The 20,586-nt window shown below is 33.3% G+C and overlaps 1 protein-coding gene across 3 annotated transcripts; it reads right to left on the bottom strand.

Annotated features, from left to right (window-relative positions):
- Positions 1 to 12,344: 12,344 nt before the first annotated feature.
- Positions 12,345 to 17,324, bottom strand: LOC148604493 (uncharacterized). Of its 3 annotated transcripts, none has more exons than XM_088551005.1 (6): positions 17,063 to 17,324; positions 15,457 to 15,545; positions 14,662 to 14,776; positions 13,805 to 13,851; positions 13,398 to 13,421; positions 12,345 to 12,919 (listed from the first exon to the last, which is right to left on the bottom strand). In XM_088551005.1, the coding sequence occupies exons 1-6, from the start codon at positions 17,086 to 17,088 to the stop codon at positions 12,876 to 12,878; spliced, it is 345 nt and encodes a 114-aa protein (XP_088407131.1). In that variant the 5' UTR covers positions 17,089 to 17,324; the 3' UTR covers positions 12,345 to 12,875. The 3 variants fall into 3 exon arrangements, with proteins under 3 accessions (XP_088407131.1, XP_088407129.1, XP_088407130.1); XM_088551003.1 differs by having other exon boundaries at positions 12,345 to 12,991; positions 17,063 to 17,322; XM_088551004.1 differs by having other exon boundaries at positions 12,345 to 12,991; positions 15,475 to 15,545; positions 17,063 to 17,317.
- Between the last annotated feature and the right edge of the window lie 3,262 nt (positions 17,325 to 20,586).

Here is a 20,586-nt window from a genome sequence, read left to right as displayed (position 1 = left end):
CGTATCATAACCTCTAAGTAAGCATTATCATTATCCTCGAACAAACAATTCCGCATTTTGTCTCCCACATATATTGTCTTAAATCAATACTTAATAAAATGTTGGATGGGCTCGATTTTCTTAGAGATCCGTTCACAGGGAAAACTAGTATGGATTTAAAGTGAAGTGTGAACAGATATAAACAAGACTCTAAATAAATGGTTTTGTCTTGAAAATTAGTTCCTTCTGTCGATTGAAGTGTTTTGTGAATGTTTTACGAGCTTGTAGTTTCGAAAACCTTGTTGAAGTAAAACCAAATTGATAATTAATAATAATGAATAAAAAATTATTCATTTTATCGTAAAATTTAGTAATAAGCTTGCCATTATTAATATCAGAACTGAGATCAAGACACGCGCATCACTTGGGTTGATATTTTCATCCAGGTGGAATTGTTGTCCCTTTGACAAACTTATCATCGTTATATGTTGATTATTATCATTATTATCAAACAGTTTCAAATTTTGGACGGCTAATGGAAATTCTAAAAAATTTGCATTCCTCCAGAAAGGTGTGTTATCTATTGACTTGTATTTTACATAGTTTGGTTAAGAGTTGATAAAGGCCATTTTTGTTTTTAAAAAGCAATTTCTTCACTTTTCAAAAACATTAAAAATATAATTTTTTAAAGCACACTTTCTCGGCTTTATATTGGCTATTTTTGATGAACATACACACATATCATGAATTTACAATCATGTATATATTAAGGTTAAATGAGTTTTAATAATTCACAGAGAAACTGTAATTTAATCCTACAGTTTTAAGTAGTGAAATTGGCAGTAAAAGCAACAAATGCAAAAGCATATAACATAAATCAGAAACAGTTAATACTGTTGAGAGAAACAAGAAAGACTCCACATCAAAGGTAAAATCCATGGAAAACAAAACGATGATAATCCTTTGAAATCAAACTAAAAGTAAACATTTCCTGAATTTTTTTCTTCTAGTACGTTGATGACAAAGAGCACAAGAATATTAATTTAAAAAAAAAACTGTGACTTATAAATTAGTACAACAGTAATCGTACGTGTGTCCTTCTGTTCGACTATTATCCAATTCTCCTGACCTTCTTTCAAACATCTGCGTATTTTGAGGGAGATATACGACCAGACATACCAACATAACTCTAGTTATGGGGATTATTAAAAAAAGATAAAAAGTGAAGTTTTGCCTGAGGGATTTTCCTAAATGTTACTAAATACTTTATGTCCCCCTTCCCCGTGTGATGCGAAAGAAAAGTAAATGACAAAGGAAATTTATTTAGGAACAAATTTGACTTTTATTTGTTTTTTGAGTTCAGAATGGTCCAATTTTATCCATCGCAGAATACTTAAAAAGTGCTTAAAAAGTAAATGACCTTATTATTTAAAACCAAAAAACAATGATAAAATAAATGTAAAATACAAAAGTACCACTCTCATAATGTTGCGAATTTCGATATGCTCTACACGTATTTCAAGGTGTAATCTCCCATTGAATACAAATGACGATTTTAATCTAAAAAATTATTACCAAGAAGTTCTAAAATCCAAAAGTATAGAAATAGAAAGCAAATTCGAGAACTTCTACCTTGTGCTATCCAAGAGATTAAGTCATGGTGTTTCATGAATTTGAAATATGTATTACTGCAAATAAAGTATATATAAATGATTTGTGGTCAGACAAATCTGACTACTGGGTTGGTGAATAGCCTCGGGACCTTGGGTCCACCAGCAGTGGCATCGATCCAGTGGTTATAAAATTCGAAAGTACTAATCATATAAAATTGCAAATATTCTGTACACGTGTTTCAAGGAGTACAGTACCTGTATGGGATAAACTTCCCATTTTATGGGGTATGAGGGAATGGGGCATGGGGAATGGGGGAATGGGGGATGGGGCAATGGGGAATGGGGCAATAGGGAATGTGGCATTGGGAATGGGGTAAATGAATAGGGCAATGGCAATGGGGCGAGGGAATAATTTTGATTGGTCAATCAAACAAATTGTTCTGCCTTTTTCCGCTAGCAACGTACCTATCATAATTCTATGACAGCAATTAAAATAATTTTTAAACCAGCTTGTTTTAGAGTAATTTTTAATTATTACAAGTGTCGCAGATTTTTGGCTAAAATATGAGTGCCGCAACCACCAACTGGATAAAAATATTACCAGTTTCAATATTGTTAACAATAATTTGGGACCATTATTGAAATTAAAATTGTTCGCACCTTTACAATCTGAAGAAATGTGTTATTTTTGAGAAATTTGATTGAAATAAATGTATCACAGCCACACATGATGCTTATTTGGACAATTTTAACATTTTAAACAATACTATAAGACCATTAAGGATATTTCAAGTATATGCAAGCATTCAATTTGCAAATAATATCTCATTTTCAAGAATTTGGTCTGAAATATATGTATCAAAGCCATCAACATAATAATGATATATACAATTTGAACATTTTTACAATTATTTTAGACTAACAGGTATATTAAAAAAGCAAATTCACTTAGCAAAAATATGTCATTTTGCAGATTTTTGACTGAAATATGAGTGTCGCAACCACCAACTGGATAAAAAAATTGCCAGTTTTAATATTTGTAACAATAATTTGGGACCATTATTGAAATTAAAATTGTTCGCACCCTTACAATCTGAAGAAATATATTATTTTTGAGAAATTTGATTGAAAAAAATGTATCAATTTTCACATTTTAAAACAATTATATAGGACCATTAGGGTAATTTTATGTGTTCGCACTCATTTACATTGTAATATACAAAAATATCTCATTTTCAAGAATGTAGTTTGAAATATATGTATAACAACAATCAACAAAAATCTTATCTGGACAATTTTAACATTTTTAAAAATAATTTTAGAAATCAAATTCATTCACAATTTATACATGTATCTATAGTTTTAAGAATATTTTGCATGATTATTTCTCATGCAGCTCGGAGTGGCGATAATACATGTAAACAATGCAAATATCGCGAGATTTCGATAATTCTCGAGTTCGCCGTCGAGATTCTAAAATCAATATTGATTGCACAACAATTTCTACATCCTAATGCATTATATGTGTTTGATAAAACATTTACTCTTTTTTTCCTTTCGGAATGGGAAAAGGCATTGGACAACGGGAAATAAGTCGATGCAATGAGGATGGAGCAATGGGGAATGGGGCTATAGGGAATAGGGTATGGGGCAATGGGGAATGAGCAATGGGGGATGGGGCTATGGGGAATGGGGCATGGGGCAAGCGGGATGTTTATACCATACAGGGACTGTAACCTCTCATCAGCAGCATTGAAATCAAATATAAATTAATAAAGATCTTTTCGCTCAAAAACAAATCATGTGTATATGTTTTGTTTTATGTTTGTTTTGTGTTTTTTGTTCACAATGACAATTAAAGAACATAGCAATAAAAAAAATCGTTGAACCACATACAAACTCTACTTGTCGTCAGTTGTGAGAAATTTAAGGTGTTATAATATCCAAAGCGGAAGATGTATACGTCAAAGGGAAACTTTTCAAGACCTGCCAGTTCGTAGGGATATTAAGGAAGTAAACAATATCGATTATCACAAAATCAATTATCAATTATTTCCTGGTTAACGAAAGCTATTATATATAGTCAAATTGGCCTAGTGGCAGGGATTGCAAATAAAGAACACTCTATGTAAAAAGAATAATTTTTGCCACCTCTGAAAAATTCAATTAGTTTCATAGACTTTCAATTGTTTGCAAAATTACAACTACTATTGTCTAACTAAGTTCGTGTCGTTCCTGCCTATACTTCATATGATGAGTGCCCAAACTAATGAGATTTTGTCATAAATGAGATATTTTCAACCGAATCAAAGATGAAAATATTTCATTAGCGTGTCACATTCTCAGACAAGCTTCTCATTTTAAATAAAACGACGGCGAACAATTATCAGTTGATCGCCATTTTATGATAAAATCTGTATATTGACAGAATATCTACATTTTACCCAAACATCTCAAATGCTTCAGCAAAACTACAGTAAGTGCAAGAAGTGGAAAAGATGACGCCAAGATAAAATGAGGGCCTGTTACCTGAGACACACTTTGCAATTTCAGTCATAAAAAGAAAATATTAACACAGGAGCTTACTACAACTATCAAATGTGCAGACCATCTAGTATGTAACTAGTCGAGTTGCATATTTGACAGTGGAAGCAAGTCCTTGTCCATGAACATTCAAGTGATCTGTCCTTTCTACTTTGGTGATAAACTCTTGATCAAACCTTCCACGTAAGTGATCCCATAATTGTAATCGAAGTAAATATATATTAATAAATACCTTTGTACAATTTTGTGATATAAAATGTTGTCAAACTGTCCTTGTTAAATAACACTATAACAATAAAGTTGAAAAAAAAAATACACTTTCTGTGTGTCCGTTACACCCTTAATTTCGTGCATTATAAATCTGTGATAATTGGTTTGCACTCATATGTGGTATTTTTGATACATAATGGACTGAGGGGTTTCTTAACGCCCTTTGCTATCATTTGTGGTCTCTCATGGACAGTGTAAAGCATCGAAGCGTTCACACAGTCCCTAGGCAAAGTCATACAATGTACCTGTAAATGAAGGTCATGGTGTTTTCGGGGAAATTAGTTCTAGAATTCTAGTAGTCTTTCTGAAATTTACATAGAATGTACCACATAATTTAGTATTGTCTCATATGGTAAAACAAGGGTTATGTGATAAATTAAAACAGTCATGGTGTAAGAAAGTTTTTGATACTGCTAAATGTTTGAATTTTAGAACAGTTAAATGTAGTCATAATTTAAAAAATATATATATTTTATTGATCGGCCTTTTGACCCAAGAAAAAGTTTTTGTAAGTATAGTTGTTTTCATCACAAATTGTCTGATAACGCTTCATTCAAAAAAACATTTATTGGACATTTGTATTAAATGTAAAAAACATGTCTTTTTGATGTCTTATTCTGTGTGTGGTAGATTTTATTGTTAATCTGTATATATTATACTCCCTTGCTTGAAAACCAGGATGTTTATGGCGATCGTGCTGTCCGTCCGTTTGTGCGTCTTCAGTTTTCATGCTAGTAACTTATTTCCATTCATTTAATTACCATTGCATCAAGACATCCCTAAAGTCATTCATTTTGCGAAACAAAATTAGAGGCATTCTAACATAGAAAAAGCGGTAGCCATTCATTCATACACAAAAAAAAGTTCATTGCCAAAACTGAGGTACAGTACTTAACAACTCAAACTGCCCTAACACTTTTTAACAGTATGTACTACATTGTATCAATTAACAGGTATGAATGTATAACTTCTGTTATCAACAGGAGACTGGTAGTAAGACACCAACTTAAGAAACATATTTTTTACCTGGATTTGGTTAGGGGGGTGGTCATTTCTAAAAAAAGTTTCTGATTTTTTTATCCCCGTGATATTTTTTATCTCCAATGTACTTTTGCATAAAAACTCGATCCACCTGATACCAAAAATTATAAGGTCCCTGATTTTCCAAAATTGTAGAGCCATTTATATAACTTACCCCTGTCTTGATCAGAGCACTCACCAAGATTATTCATTTCTACAGAAACGGATAAAAATATTCTCTAAGGGATAATTTACATATATTCAAAATAAAACTAAGTGACTTAAGGTAGATCATACATATTTTTAGTAGATAAATTTGCCTAGTTTTTTTCTTAAAGATGGCATTAAATGAACATACTTTAGAATTTTAATCTTAAAAAACATAGATCACTGAACCTAATTTTGAGATACTTGAGCCTTCTCACTATATATATATTATATGGCTTTTTAAGGGAATTTTCAATATTTCGCAAACTTCTAAATGGTGGTAGATAACATTTCTTATAACTTTATATGAAGAACACTTAGTTGACATTCTTGCATATTCAAAACGAAAATGTGCTTTACAAACTTTTTTTGCAATATTGAATAAACTTAAATTTCAAATGGACATTTTCCTTCCAATTATCTACCTTTGAAAGATTTTCCCGCGATTTATCTCCCCTTGAAAGAAGCTATTGTAAAAAAAAGTTTTTAATTTTACCATTCTAATTTTCACTTCATTTCAAACACTATTAGTTTATAGAAAACGTATATGTCTGTATGATTTGGCAAGATGACAGAAAAGAATGCTCCGTGTAATAGGTATGATCTACCTTAAGTACTAAAGGATTATAGACTATAAGACCGAGACAAGAAAGACATGTTTGTTTGTTTGTTGGGGTTTAACGTCCGAGCAGCAATATTTCAGCTATATTCAGCCGATGAACATGAAATTGATGATAAAATGAACATGAAATGATGATGAAATGAAATAGGGATGGGACACAAGGACAATGGGGTCCACAAATTTTGATTGCCACTGGAAATAGGGAGAGATGGGTAGGGACGGGCAATTTAGCCTCTTGTAGCGGAGCCTTATGGTTCCTACTCCGGGAGAATACCACAGTATTGTTCTTTGACATGCAAGGAATGTGGCATCTTTCGCAACACAGTCCACCACTATGGTTTGCGGTCAGGTTTTCCATATTTAAGCCTGACAACCCCAGCATGCAACACGCCAGGGGTACCACATTCCACCACCTGGGGCCCACATCCCAGTTGCTCTGGTGCAGAGTGCCCTAGCCCCCGGTTAGGGTTCTGAGCACTATGCAGTCGCCTTTTACGACAAGCTTAGCGCTGCTGCAGGGGCAGAGAGAAATGTAGCAAAAATATGACTTCTTGTCGTTACTTTGACAAAGAGACAGCAAAATATTTTAAATCACATTTTACAAAAACAAAACAAAAATCAACAATACCATGGGAGAAATTAGCATTTCTAACACATGCACAGACGATAGAACAGAAAAACCAGATTGTATATCCAGCGAGAAAGAACCGGAAAAGACATTCTTGGTGACAGTTCTTATGGGGATAACTCCGACCTCTTTGATTTTATAACTGTACAAATTTAAGCATCAGATGGATAATAGTTGAATAAATGAAAGATATACAAGGCAAGTGATATATGTACATTGTTCTAACTGTAAAAAAAGTTGTATGGCTTGATTGACAATTCTTCATTAGAGATGCCTTTTTAATGAGAATTATCAAAAATAAGTTCTTATCTTTCTTGAGTTGCTGCATCGTGTGATTAAAAAAATAATTACCCCCTCCTTTTGCCATTTAAACGAAACTAAATAATATAGATAAATAATTGAAACCCCCCCACCAACCCCCTTACTACAAAATAAGTCAAACAACACTTATCCCATTTTTCCATCACAGAAAAAAACTGTATCCCCTATATTTTGACCTATCCCCGCATCACAGATAAAAAAAATGACCCCCTACATTTTGACCTGCCCGGCCCTACCCCATACCAATTGAAAAATGATACGTCCGTGAATTGTGAAAGCCAAATGTCTAAAAATACGAACTGGGTTACATGAACTATCTGTGATTGTGAATAACTTCAAATCATTCAGTAGTTAAACATTTTTTAAATTAAATGACCGAGAAAACATCTACATCCAATCGGCCGTGCAGGTCCGGGTGTTAAAAGAATAAGCCTGCAGCAGCGCTAATCTTGTCGTATAAGGCAACTAAATAGTGCTCAGAAACCTAGCCGGGGGCTAGGCGCTCTGCCCACAGAGCAACTGGGATGTGTACCCCAGGTGGTGGAATGGGGTACCCCTGGCGTGTTGCATGCTGGGGTTGTCAGGCTATAATACGGAAAACCTGACCGCAAACCATAGTGGTGCACCGTGTTGGGAAAGATGCCACGTTCCTCGCACGTTAAAAAACCCTGCTGTTGTATTCGATAGGAGTAGGAACCTTTGCGCTCCGCCACAGGAGGCTAAATTGCCCAACCTTACCCATCCCCCCTTTTTCCAGTGGCCATCAAAATTTGTCGACCCTATTATCCTTGTGACCCCTCTTTTTTTCTTCATTTCATTTCATTGTATCATCCATTTCATGTTCATTGTCTGAATATAGCTGAAATAATGCTGCTCGGACGTTAAACCCCAAACAAACAAACAAACCAATCGGTTTCAAAAAATAATCCTGGAAAACAAACTCAAAAACTAAATGACAACGGTACGCAAGCTTTTTTGGAAAGCTTATACTTGTATTATGGATATTATATCAAGTTGTGTGACTATTAAACCCAGCGTTAGCACGAGTAAAACTAAAATTTATCGTATTGCCATATCACAATTGCATGTTCCTTGTCAACTCTTGTATTCATATATTTCCCACATTTGCAACATGCAAGTTCAAGTACACATTTACAACGATTCTTAGTGAACAACTAAGTAGATATTTCTAAAATTCCAGGAGGCGCTTTGCATTCCGGTACACTAAGTGCACGATCCTGGTTGTATTTTCTTGTAAAGGGCCAAACATCCATTGATTGTTTCCTTGGTTAAATATACAAATTGAAATTGGCCAAACGATTCAAATACAACATAAACTATTTACAGAGAAATTATAATACCAGTAAAACAAGATTACCTTCTTCTTGAGCAAACACGGGATTGTTCGTCTGTTCGGGAACAACAAACAACGAAAAGAAATATGTACAATCGCATTGAACGAACAACCATTTTGAAATTTTAATTTGATAAGGAAATTTTTCCTTGTACTTGGCTAAGCAAATTAATTGCACACTCAAATTGTGTGCGGAAATAGTACATTGTATGTTTATCTATTGTTCAATAAATAAGGCTTTTGGTTATGTTGCCGGTTTGAATTCTTACCATGCATGAAATGACTGCTTCCCCGCACTTTTGAAAAAGTGATTTTTAATTTTATTCAAATTCCAACTACTTTGGTATAACACAATGCGTAAAATCAATAAATGACGATCATTGGACTATCCGAAATGCTTCCAAATACAGGCGGGCATATATCTAGAATCATCAAACGGGTCGTTATTCACAGCATGCAAGACGATACATTTAAAATGGTGAAGTCTGTCGTTTCATTTTTTAAATTGTTTTCACGGCACCAGTAAGTATTAGTAAGTAAGTAAGAATAACCAGTAAAAGGAAATCAATTTAAGTTATATCTAGACGACCATAAACATTATATCCTATGAATTCTTCAAAATGGACAAAGAGTAGCATTATATTTCTTGGATGCTCAAACGTTTCCTATATTTCATTTCATGCCCGCAAGATGAGTTCATTCTATACTTTTTAATTCAATCGAGTACTAGATTTAGTCCACAAATGAGTCCACGTTTGTGAAATGTAAGTGGCGCAAACTCAACACTGGTACAAATAGATTGTGGCGCAAAAGGACGCAAATTTGTCATGGACGGATATTGCCATTATGAAATAAAAAAACATGTACTTTTCTGTTGAATCACATTTACTAAGAGTTTAAAGTTTCAAGAAATTTTTGTCATTAATAATATCCTCAGATGTCTGTAATGGCTCTCGGTGCTGCATCGGGACATTACAGCCATCAGAGGCCATTATCAATACCTTGGGCATGTTACAGGGTCAATATGGAAAATGCCGTATATTAATACTATAATACCAGTTTATGTGTATATATCGCAAATTATCGCTAGGTTCATATAAACATGAACGCATAATGCACAGATGCATATCAATCATCAATCTTGAAAACCGTTGACGCATGCATAAACCATAGTCGTTTAAACCATTGACGCATAAACCATAAAATAATTGACATGAAAATTACAAGGAAAATATAAAATATACGCAAGTCACAATATTAAAACACAAACAAACCTAAAAACAACAAAGAACATAAAAATTACCAAAATAATTCGTACAAAGTAACAACTACAGGTAGCTTTTGTAACACCCACCTAGTGGATCAAAAAAATTCGAGGCCGAGTTAGACGAAAGTGGGAAGAAACCATGATATGCTGAACACATCGGTTCTCATTTTACAGATGGATACGTTGCAAAGGCCCACGAAAGAGTTCATGATTCACTTGAAAGTTTTCTTATACTTTTGATCTTGTCATTGCACCAGTAAGGTAATGCAGCACCTTGCCTCCGTATCCAGTCCTAAGTATTTCTCTCTTTCCCTTAGGGCAGGACTATTCGTTGGATGGTAGACTTATTTTGTAAAGGGAGTATAGTAAAGTGAGAGGTAAAGAAAAGAGTTTATTTTGAATGACTGTGATGAACTCAAAGAGATTTTTGTACGAAAGGAAGAAGACCATCTATGGAGACATCATGTATCTTACATGTAGGTAATTAAGGTATAGTTGCGACGACTATGACTCCTTATCTGTCTTCGGTATGTTTTCTAGGTAAATGTGTGTATTTAACAACAATTTAGAATTTCGGCTAATTTCAGAATATTATGTTTATCTTATGAGAGGCTTTCATCTTTATTCTTTTATTTAGCAAAAAGGCGGGGTAGGAGTAACGTGAGAGATAGTCATATCATATATACATGCAGTATTATTCAAATGTTTTAGTTCGTTTGATGGTATGAGAACCGATTAATTCTTAGAAACTGATGGTAAAAGAAAACTATTGACCAAACTTTACGACAAACGTGATGACTTTTCATTCAGAATTGTCAACTTTCCTTTCATCTGTGGCAACATCCCTTCGGCTCCTGCATATGGAGGGTTCATATAACAACTCATACGTTAAGCCAGAGCTTGCCGAAACTACGCAGACTTTTTGTGTCGCGTTAGAACTCTAACAAATAGGTTTCTGGAACAAGGTTATGTTGCTACAAGATTGAAGTCATCACTACAGAAGTTTTTGGTCGTTATCATGAACTCGTGGATCGTTATGATGTATCCATCTGCACCATGAGAACTGATTTATTCAACGGGTCATAGTTTTCCTTTCCTCGTTTGTCTACTCCGGACTTGACTTTTTATGAGCAACTCAGCGGGTGTTTCTAGAAAAGCAGAGGACGCTTACCCTACCGGTGCACCTGGTCCATGCTCCCAGTTTTTAGTAGAGTCCGAGTTGCTCATTTGCTTTTGTTACTTTGTATGTATGATTTTAGTTACTTTGTTGTGTATGTCTGTTTCCCATGTTTGGTCTTTGTCCCTGGATTACATTATTTTGATTACCGCTATAACGTTGGTTCCCTTGATTACTCTCCGTAGTCAAGATCAAGCTTTGTAACCTGTTTGTAATTTTTGACCGAGTATTATTTTGTGATACAATTCGCTATTCCACCATTTTTTTTATTTAGTTCTGACATTTTCCCGAAACTCGATTTTACTTGTTTTCAGTCATATGCATTCTTCGGATTGTTTTCACTTAAATTGTTGTCGTTTTCATCATGCATGCTGGTCCTATTTAAAGTTCTAATTTTATTCTTTGAACTGGACTTTTTTTCATTGCCTTATATGGAGAGATGTTTCCATAAACAAATAGCTTCATTAGTGGACGTTTAGATATAATGAGATGTCGAATTGTCATGTGTTTTTAATAATTATTCCTGCCAATAACCACTTTAGAATTCTGAAATAGGTGAAGTACCAATCATATGATCGGATGTTAACAAAAAAAACAACAATACGGAAGGAAATAATCCTGTGCATACGGCACTCTTTACAGTAATGTTGTGACATCAGCTCTGGAAGTTTAACAATGTTTTTTGCACACGACACCTAATCTATAAAATCAAAACAAACAAAGTCAAACAATGCTCATATCATGGCTACACACGATAGTTAATAGTCCCTTTGATAATCGGAGGCTCTTACAATCTTTAGAACTATGTTCTTATTCAATATGTACATGTCTGAAGATGTGTTCTCTTTCAATCATATTTAAGGACTTGTTAATATTTTTATCTTCTTCCGTTAATTACTTACTATACATACTTATATTGTTTGTCGTTTTAACACACTTCCCGGTACTTAAAAATAAATATATATATAAATTAAAAAAAAAATGTATAGAGTGGTCAGTAGAACAGAAAATTAAATTTTGACAAAAATGGTACATGCGTAGCGCTTTAAACGAAATAAGAAAACTGGCGCAAAAGGATAACTGGTTTAAAAGAGTCTCTTTTTGGCACGAAATGAGATCACCCAACATTTCTGGGTTCTACATCCATGTTTTTGTAATAAGTTTCCCCTACAAAAGAGGCGTTTATACAGCAGCAAAGAATAGCCCTGGAGTTTAGGTGTGCATCATTTGGATATGTCGAAAACCATAACTCAAAATGAGTTGTACATAGCTTAATCAAACTTATGTATTATAAAATATTTTTTTTATATAAATATTTCAACAGGAAATTAGAAGATCTGTATTCAGTATAGTATAGTTTAATAAATCACGTATCATATCTCGCGAGACCTAATATAGTGTACTTCCCTTCCTAAATGTAAGACGGAAATCAATTGTATTTTTGTTTACTTCCACTATACAAAATGTATACAGCCCAACATTTTAAGGAATGGGTTCAAAGAAACATGAAGAGAAACACTAAGTAACACTATGAATCACTTTATAAAAAATATAGTTCAAAATATTAAATGCATTTGTATGAATACTGTTCATAGAAAATCAATGGCCTCAATATTAATATCCATCACACAAATATGTACAGTAATTACACGCTTATTGGCAATCAGTACGCACAAGCATATGTTCATGATGAATTCAATTGAATGAATGACAGAAAATGTCAGATATTTTCCTGTTTCAAACGCCCAAAATCACGGATCATTTCTTTCTCATTGATGTCGTCATAACAATTCTCACTTTTTCTGACATTATTCTTCATCTTCTCCACTTTGGTTGGTATATCCAGCCTAGGAAACGTCGAAAACATTCCACTTCATGCCCTGATTTTACCGATCAACCATTCTCTATTCCTGAAGGCTGCGATACCGAAGGCTATAGTTAATCCAATAGCAGCAATGCATGACATAAATATGATATCGGCAGGGGTGCCTAAAACGAATTTTCAAATACATCAGTTACGACAAACATTTTGTCTTCCCGCTACAAATCGAACAAAGAGAGAAACATTTCTGTTTTGTTTTGTTTTTTTTTTTTTTTTTTTTGAATGTCGCAAAATATAATTATATGAAAAGCTACTATTACAAATGCAAGAAAATAAAGAGGTCTGTATAAATGGACCTGGAAAATATGGGAATAATTTGACATTATTTTTTTTTGTGTGTAAATACAAAAAGAATTTAGCTACATGTACTATAACATGTAAGTTCATGTATTTTGCTTTTGTTTTCTTGTAATAGGTGTCTGAGGACTTATTATCTGGCGACACTATGTGCTATTGAGTTATAAACATTTTGCGTACGACTGTGATACACTAGCACTTATTAATCCGTCCTACCTGTAGATCCAAATCCACTTTCCGCTGTTGAAAGAAAGCACAGAGTGTATGTAGTAATGTAGTGAATGCATTCTTTTTGAATTTCCAAGGGAAATGTTATTCTTTTATTTTATTTTATTTTATTTTATTTATTTATTTTTTTTTTGTCTTAAAAGGATCACTAACCTATAAAATGATTTATAACAAAGTTTTTATTTCAGGTGTTCACCAGTAAATGCCAATTTTCTGAATTTGTACGAAAAAGACCGTTGTAGGAAACCAACAGCTGTGCTATTATTGCACATTATACGCCCGTTTTTAAAGACCAATAATTCGGAAATTGAAATTTATATTCTGAAAAGGGAGACGGGAGGTCCGAAGATAGGAAGAACTTATTGATACAAAATTAATTTACATTTACAATCTACCTGTGTTATTCTTAGGCGTAGAAATGCAACCATCAACAGGATCACATCTACAGAAAAAAATCATAACACATTTGAGGAAGAAACACGTCCGTGATATATGAAAAAATGATAACTCATACGTAAGGGGATCAACGACCATTTAGAGCATTGTATATGGAAATCTGTAAAATGACTAACTACAGTACGTCGATTTTGCATTTTGCATTATTAACACACAACACAATTCTAATAAATTTTGCGTCTTGTACAAGCTTCATATACATTGTATTACAAAAGACCCACATATATAAAAGATGGAAATAGACGAACACAAAGACGAGAAAAAAAAGTGATCTTAGATTTGTAAATACAATCTTAATGAAAAAATATCATTGAAAACAATTTTGCTTTTCGTAAATATATCATGACAACCACATTGCGAAGGCAGCGTAGGACTGGAATAATGATTTAAAATCGTCACAAAATGAACTCTAAGCTATATGTCCATGGGCGGATCAAAACACTTCGAAAAGAAGGTGCGATTCCTTAGAAAAAGGGGATGCTAGGTAATTATTTACCGTTTATTATGCTCCCAGTTTTTAGTGAAGTCCGAGTTGCTCATTTGCTTTTGTTACTTTGTATGTATGATTTTAGTTGCTTTGTGTTCTTTGTTGTGTGTGTTTGTTTTCCATGTCTGGTCTTTGTCCCTGATTACATTCATTCTTTTGATTACCGCTATAACCTTGGTTCCCATGATTACGCTTTTACACATGAAAATGACAAATTTTCCGAAACAGGCAACGGGAGTGTCAACTGATGTCATTGTTTTAGTTTTAGATTTATTTATATAAAGAAAATATATCAGATGTTATAGTTACCGCTGGGTCGGTCCACATTCACATGTTCCTGTACAATCAACTCCATAAGCGCCAGCTGTGCACTTAACACATGCCTTACCTTGTGTTTCACTGAATACAAATCCAGGTTTGAATCCTAAATCATTAAACATATATGTCGAAGTATGAAGTTCAAGATTTAGTGCAGACTTCTAATTTCTCGGTCTCCATACATGTACACTTCTATTATAATGCATCTTTAATGTTCATTCATAATTAACACGTGTTGCAAAACCTCAAAATTCGTATAAGGTCTATAAGTACAAAAGCAATACCAATTTTGAAAGACTATGACACATTCTACCTAAATAAAAAAAAATATGCTAGTGTCCTTGGTGATAGAAGACAAATAGCCTATATCTGTACATTTATCAGTTACAATCACTACACTATTAGTTCCATAACGGAACTAGCAATGAGAACGAGATAAAAAGACCAGACGTGCAGTAAAAGCGCTATAGAAAGACGAAATCATAAATGATTATACTCGGTTACGGACAAAGAGGGTGATATCTCGTTTTTGTACTGGAAAGATGTGCCTATCCTTTTTAGTACCAATACAAAAGTAATTTTTTGTCCGAGTGCATTTTCATATTATTTTTAGAGATGCATACTTTTATCTAAACAAATATATATCCTGGAGGGACCAACAGTCCTGATCTTAAAGCCAAATTTCTGTCTGCATTTTTAGGGCCAAAATCCAATTCTTACAACAAATGTCATTGGTGTATCAGATTTCATCAGTTGAATTAATATTTTAAAGACAAATATTCTTACTTTTATAACAGCACTCACCACAAGTTGAATTTGCTATTTCAATTAGGGGATGACAGCAAAAATAGCCAGTAACAAGTCTATTGTTCATTCTGTAATAAAATAAAATGAAAACAATTCTACCCATGTCTTCGCAACCTTTATTTTTGTTATAAAGTAATCAAGGAACGATCCACGAGCTTATGAAGACGACCGTAAATTTTCTGTAGTGATTATTCAACCTTGTACCAATATAAACCTGTTTCAAAAGCCTAGTTGTAATAAATCTAGCGCGGTACAAAAAGTCTGCGTAATAACGGCAAGCTCCTATATAACGTATGAAAACTCCGTACGCAGGTGTTGAAGTGATGTTGCAACAGATGAAAAGACAGTTGACAATACGGAATAAAAAATCATCGCTTTTATCGTATAGTTTGATCAATAGTTTTCATTTAAAATCGATCTCTAATTGTTGGTCAAGATATCAGACATCACAGTGTCTGTAATATGATTTATCTCATGTTCTGTTGGGTAGATGCGCAGTACAAATCCCAGAAACTAGGATTGTTTAACGATAATACGTCATCTATATAGCAGAAACATAGGTCATAGAATCTGGCCAAACAATGTTCCTTTCTTTGAATTATATCAGCTATAAAGTCAGACTCAAATGAGTAAAGGAATAGATCAGCAAGTATAGGAGCACAATTTGTTTCCTTCGGAATGCCGAACGTTTGTTGAAAAACGCGCCCGCCACACTGGAAAAATATATTGTCGATCAACATAAATTCCAGCATTTAGATAACATCTTCTTCCGTGTATTTGAAAGTAGATTTGAAATAGTATTTTTAAAGAATGGGAAATCTTTAATAAGAAATACATCTGTATATAGGTAAACCGTCATTTTTGGAGTAACAAAGATGTACATTGTTTTTGAGTCGGGATAGAGAATAGAAGTATAAAGAGTTGAAAAAGCATAGGTTTTTTTATGTTTTTGTGTTCTGATAATAATCTTGAAATGAGGATTTCAAGAAGATCTTTCGAATTTTTCACGTGGTACGACCGGTGACCCTCCTTGACAGCTGTGAGCATTAGAGCTAAGAGATTTGAAAGAAAGAGGTTTGGTGGTACATTTGCAGATCCAGCTATTTAGCGTTCTTGTATGGAGTTACGAAATCAAGTACATAGATGGTAGATCACAATCATCGTCTTTGGTAAAGAGACCAAAAGAGGATAGCACATATTTATGGTTTTCTACTATCTCTTCTTTGGAGAATGGTTAAAACACACTTACTTGTTGAAAGTTTTGAAAAATTTTGACACTGATTTGTGTACAGTAGAGTCATCAAGGGAACCTAAGTTATAGTGGCGATCAAGATTGTAATCCAGTTACAAAGACCAGACATTGAAAACAGACATACACAACAAAGAACATTAAGTGACTACAATCATACATACAAAGTAACAAAAGCAAATAATAGAATAACATGCATGAATTCTATACGATAACGACAGCATACTACCTTGTGAAATAATTCCTTAATACTTCATTATAATTTTAATCATTACACAATTACAGTTGTTAATGTTCTGAGTATATTTTTTTATTTATTATTATTGTAGGCTTTACCTTTTATAAATGGAACACTTTTTCATTCCTTAAATCACCGTACTATAAACAATTAAGTATACACAGTTGTTGATAATATAGAGACTGGCCATTTTAATTCTATTTGAGGAAACATTTTAATTATATTACCATTTTATACTGTATAACTCAGGAAATCGGTTAGGAAATAGAGTTGAAATTATTTCCGTTTTTCCGTATTGAGATACGAGAAGAGCAGCAGATTCGTTATAATAATGCAACATGTATAAAAATGAAAAAAAAATAAATAAAGTAATAGAAACAAACGAAATAAAGTTATCTAGAAAAAGAAAATATATTAAATATAATCACAGAATTAACATTAAAAAAAACACAGAGAGCAAATGAGAAGTTTCAATGATGTAAAAACGGCGTTGAGAATCTTTTGGAAAGGTTTGCTAGATATGTCATATTACATGTAATATTATTTGACCTTCGAACGAAAGACAACATTTATTTGATTTTGATGATATGAAGTTAGAAATTCAGATCACGATACAATTAGCATTACACTGATATCCGATGAAAGGGAAATTAAGGGAACCATGATTAGAACGGTTATAAAAAAATGATCCAAAGATAACGACTTGCAATAAAAAAAAGACATTATCAACTAAGTTTAAGAAAACCCAAACCAAACGTAAATTATCAATCGTGACTCCACTAAAAATGTAACATTAAACGGATGAATGCTAGCGTAAGCATTCCATGTTTTTCTAAAATCATGTAAAGATGCGTGCTCGTAAGATAGAAAATGTAAAATAATTTTTGGCCAGTGAGTTGAATGAATGTTCCTAACAGTTTACCTGAGAAGATGTTACCGATAATTTACATTCACCTTAGATATAGCAGATTCACAAAATGATTTATACACAATACGATATACCTGAATAAAAGGGAAAACAAAATTTGATACTTATAGCAATCCTTTCAGTAGTGAGCGTCTTAGTTGTACCATTATACCCAAGGAAAATTCTTATGGAATACCTAGACTCACATTGGTAAAAAAAGGGCAAATACATATGAACCTTTGTAAAGGCCCGAGGCCTAAATGTCCATTTTTATTTGATAATTCATTGAGAGGTTTGGATATCAAAATATATATCAGTAAGCAGCGTCAGCGAAAGACCTATAGACCAACTGATAATTTGTGCACAAGATGACAGAATTGAAAAAAAATATTTAAACTGCAACCTCTCTTCTTGAACAGCCAAAATGTATTGACCATATATTTTCTAGTGATTTATGGGTCACTGACTGAATATAACTTTTGCGACATCACAAACGTTAAATTGTTTTGAAGTTGCCAGGATGTCTAACGCTTCGAATAAAAACGTTGTTTTCCTTCGTTAAAGAACGTCATTTTTCGTTTGAACATTTTGGTGCTGATATCAACTATGATAATGCACGGACTTGACAGTCATTCGTCTCGAAACAGTGAAAGTAATCTACACAGCCTTGCAATACCCGCGGTTCTAATCCTCAGCCGTATACTAGTTTTATGTCAATTCAATGCACTGTTTTTGTTTTTGTAAATATTCACTTCAAAGAAGATATACTGACTGATTGCAATAATTAATACGATTAAATGACTAAATATTTGGGTGATATTTCATGATAAGATCTACATATGATGCAAGCTTTTCAGTATTGAGAATTCTATACACTCCAATGACTCCTGTGTTCGTTGGTTGCAATCGGTAAAACCATTAACGTGCACAAAATGTAAATGAATAGAGACGTATGGTAAAACAATCTCGTTGATATGCCTTGACATGAACATTTAAATAATTGGTTGTGTTGTTGAAAAAATACATCTTAACTGTACACGCTGAAGTCTTATTGATACTGGTTTTCGTCACACAAACAAATTTTACCGATAAACTGACTGTGCAATATCCCGCATTTTAAATCAGACTATACTAAGATACCTAGACAAATAATTCCAAATTGAAAGATTTGTTGAATGTAAACTTTCGAAATGTTTCTATAATCAACCAATTTACAGGAACTTCTCTGTGACTCGTGTCGAAGAGCTGCATTATTGTTGCTAGACTATTACTGGATTATTCTCCTTTGCAATATGACAAGTACTGCTAGTGGAACAGGACATGCTTACCTCTTCGGAGCACCTAATACCACTCCTGTTCTTTTTATTGAGTTTATTTTGCTAGTGCTTTGATTTTTTTGTTATTGTCTTGTTTTTTTCTGTTCTTGAGTCTGTATATGTTTTCTGTTATTATAAGTTTGCAGCATTGTTTATGTGGATCGTCATAAATTACTGTTTTTACCCCAGTCAATGATTTGAATTTTGACATTATTCAAACGCCGGCGCTTTGGCATTACAATGTATTTTTTGCCGATATTTAGTGTTAAAATTAACAAAAATCATTTTAAATTTAACTTTGAAAAAAAAATAATGTCAGACTTTGATATCAGTGAAACCTGTCTAAACCGAACCCTGAATAATTCGAAAACCTGCCTTAACCAGATACTTCTTGACGTCCTCTTGTATCAATTTTAATATAATTTAATCTGGGTAAACCGAACACCTTTCGAAACCGAATAAATGTTAAGTCTGAAAGGGATTCGATTTAGACAGTTTTCACTGTACTTGTCAGTAATAAATACCATAACGGAAATATTTTAACATGACATCCGTTTACATAAAATTAGTTTTGCCCCATAAAGATATGTCAATGTCTAAGTGGCGTAAGCGTTACCATGAATTGCACACCTTCTGCATACCTACTGAAAAAAGAATGAGTAAGGCACCACCTACTACCAACCAAGCATCGGACTTCTACATTTTTGTTACGTTTATTAAGTAATTGAAAAAAGGGACGATAACTGAAACAGGCGAGATAGGTTTGGTACATTTTTTTGTAAAACGGTTGTCCATTAAAACATTGAATACCTAAGCTTACTGATAATGTAAATATAACTTTCTTTAGTTATTAACTGCATATCTTAATTAAATGCCATTTTGACTTTGCATTTACTTTCCTGACGCATTTCTGTGCTCCTATCTGGATGAACATAGTAGTATATCGTTAGTCTGGCATGCGACGCTGGTAATACGAATACTCAATATTTCAGACAATAAAGAAACACTTTAGTCAAATGCACCAACTCACTGTAGTAAGTATAGTACAGTATTTGTTTGGCTTTTGTATACGATTTAAGAAATAAATTCTTTCCTTAAACACGATAAAAGCACCTTCATTAACTGAGCTGACATGATTACATAACTTAGATTATTTTTCGTAATCTAGTATTTGAATACAAAGCTGCGCACAGGAAGTTCATTTTTGTCCAATATATATATATCAATCATTTGAATTTAATATATAGATGATTAACTAATCTACATAATCATTATATGCATTATTGTGCATAGTGGCTAGTGACAAAGTGAATTTGATTTGGTAAGGGTAACGTCCGCCGATTCTCTGTCACTTGCGAGATGACATATGCGATAGAAAAATTCTGTGGAACTACTACAA

The sequence above is a fragment of the Perna viridis genome, chromosome 10 (genome assembly GCF_037379345.1).
Source record: "Perna viridis isolate PV_CMFRI_1.1 ecotype Kerala chromosome 10, ASM3737934v1, whole genome shotgun sequence".
NCBI classification, from domain to species: Eukaryota; Metazoa; Mollusca; class Bivalvia; order Mytilida; family Mytilidae; genus Perna; species Perna viridis.
This window is presented reverse-complemented; position numbering and strand designations above follow the sequence as displayed.

Coding starts and splice junctions, on each gene's coding strand:
- LOC148604493 (XM_088551003.1), bottom strand. CDS start 17,088: ATGAAAAAGTGTTCCATTTATAAAAG. Junction 13,852..14,661: donor GAATGTGGACCGACCCAGCG/GTAACTATAACA, acceptor TTTTTTCTGTAG/ATGTGATCCTGTTGATGGTT. Junction 13,422..13,804: donor TACGCCTAAGAATAACACAG/GTAGATTGTAAA, acceptor TTCTTTCAACAG/CGGAAAGTGGATTTGGATCT.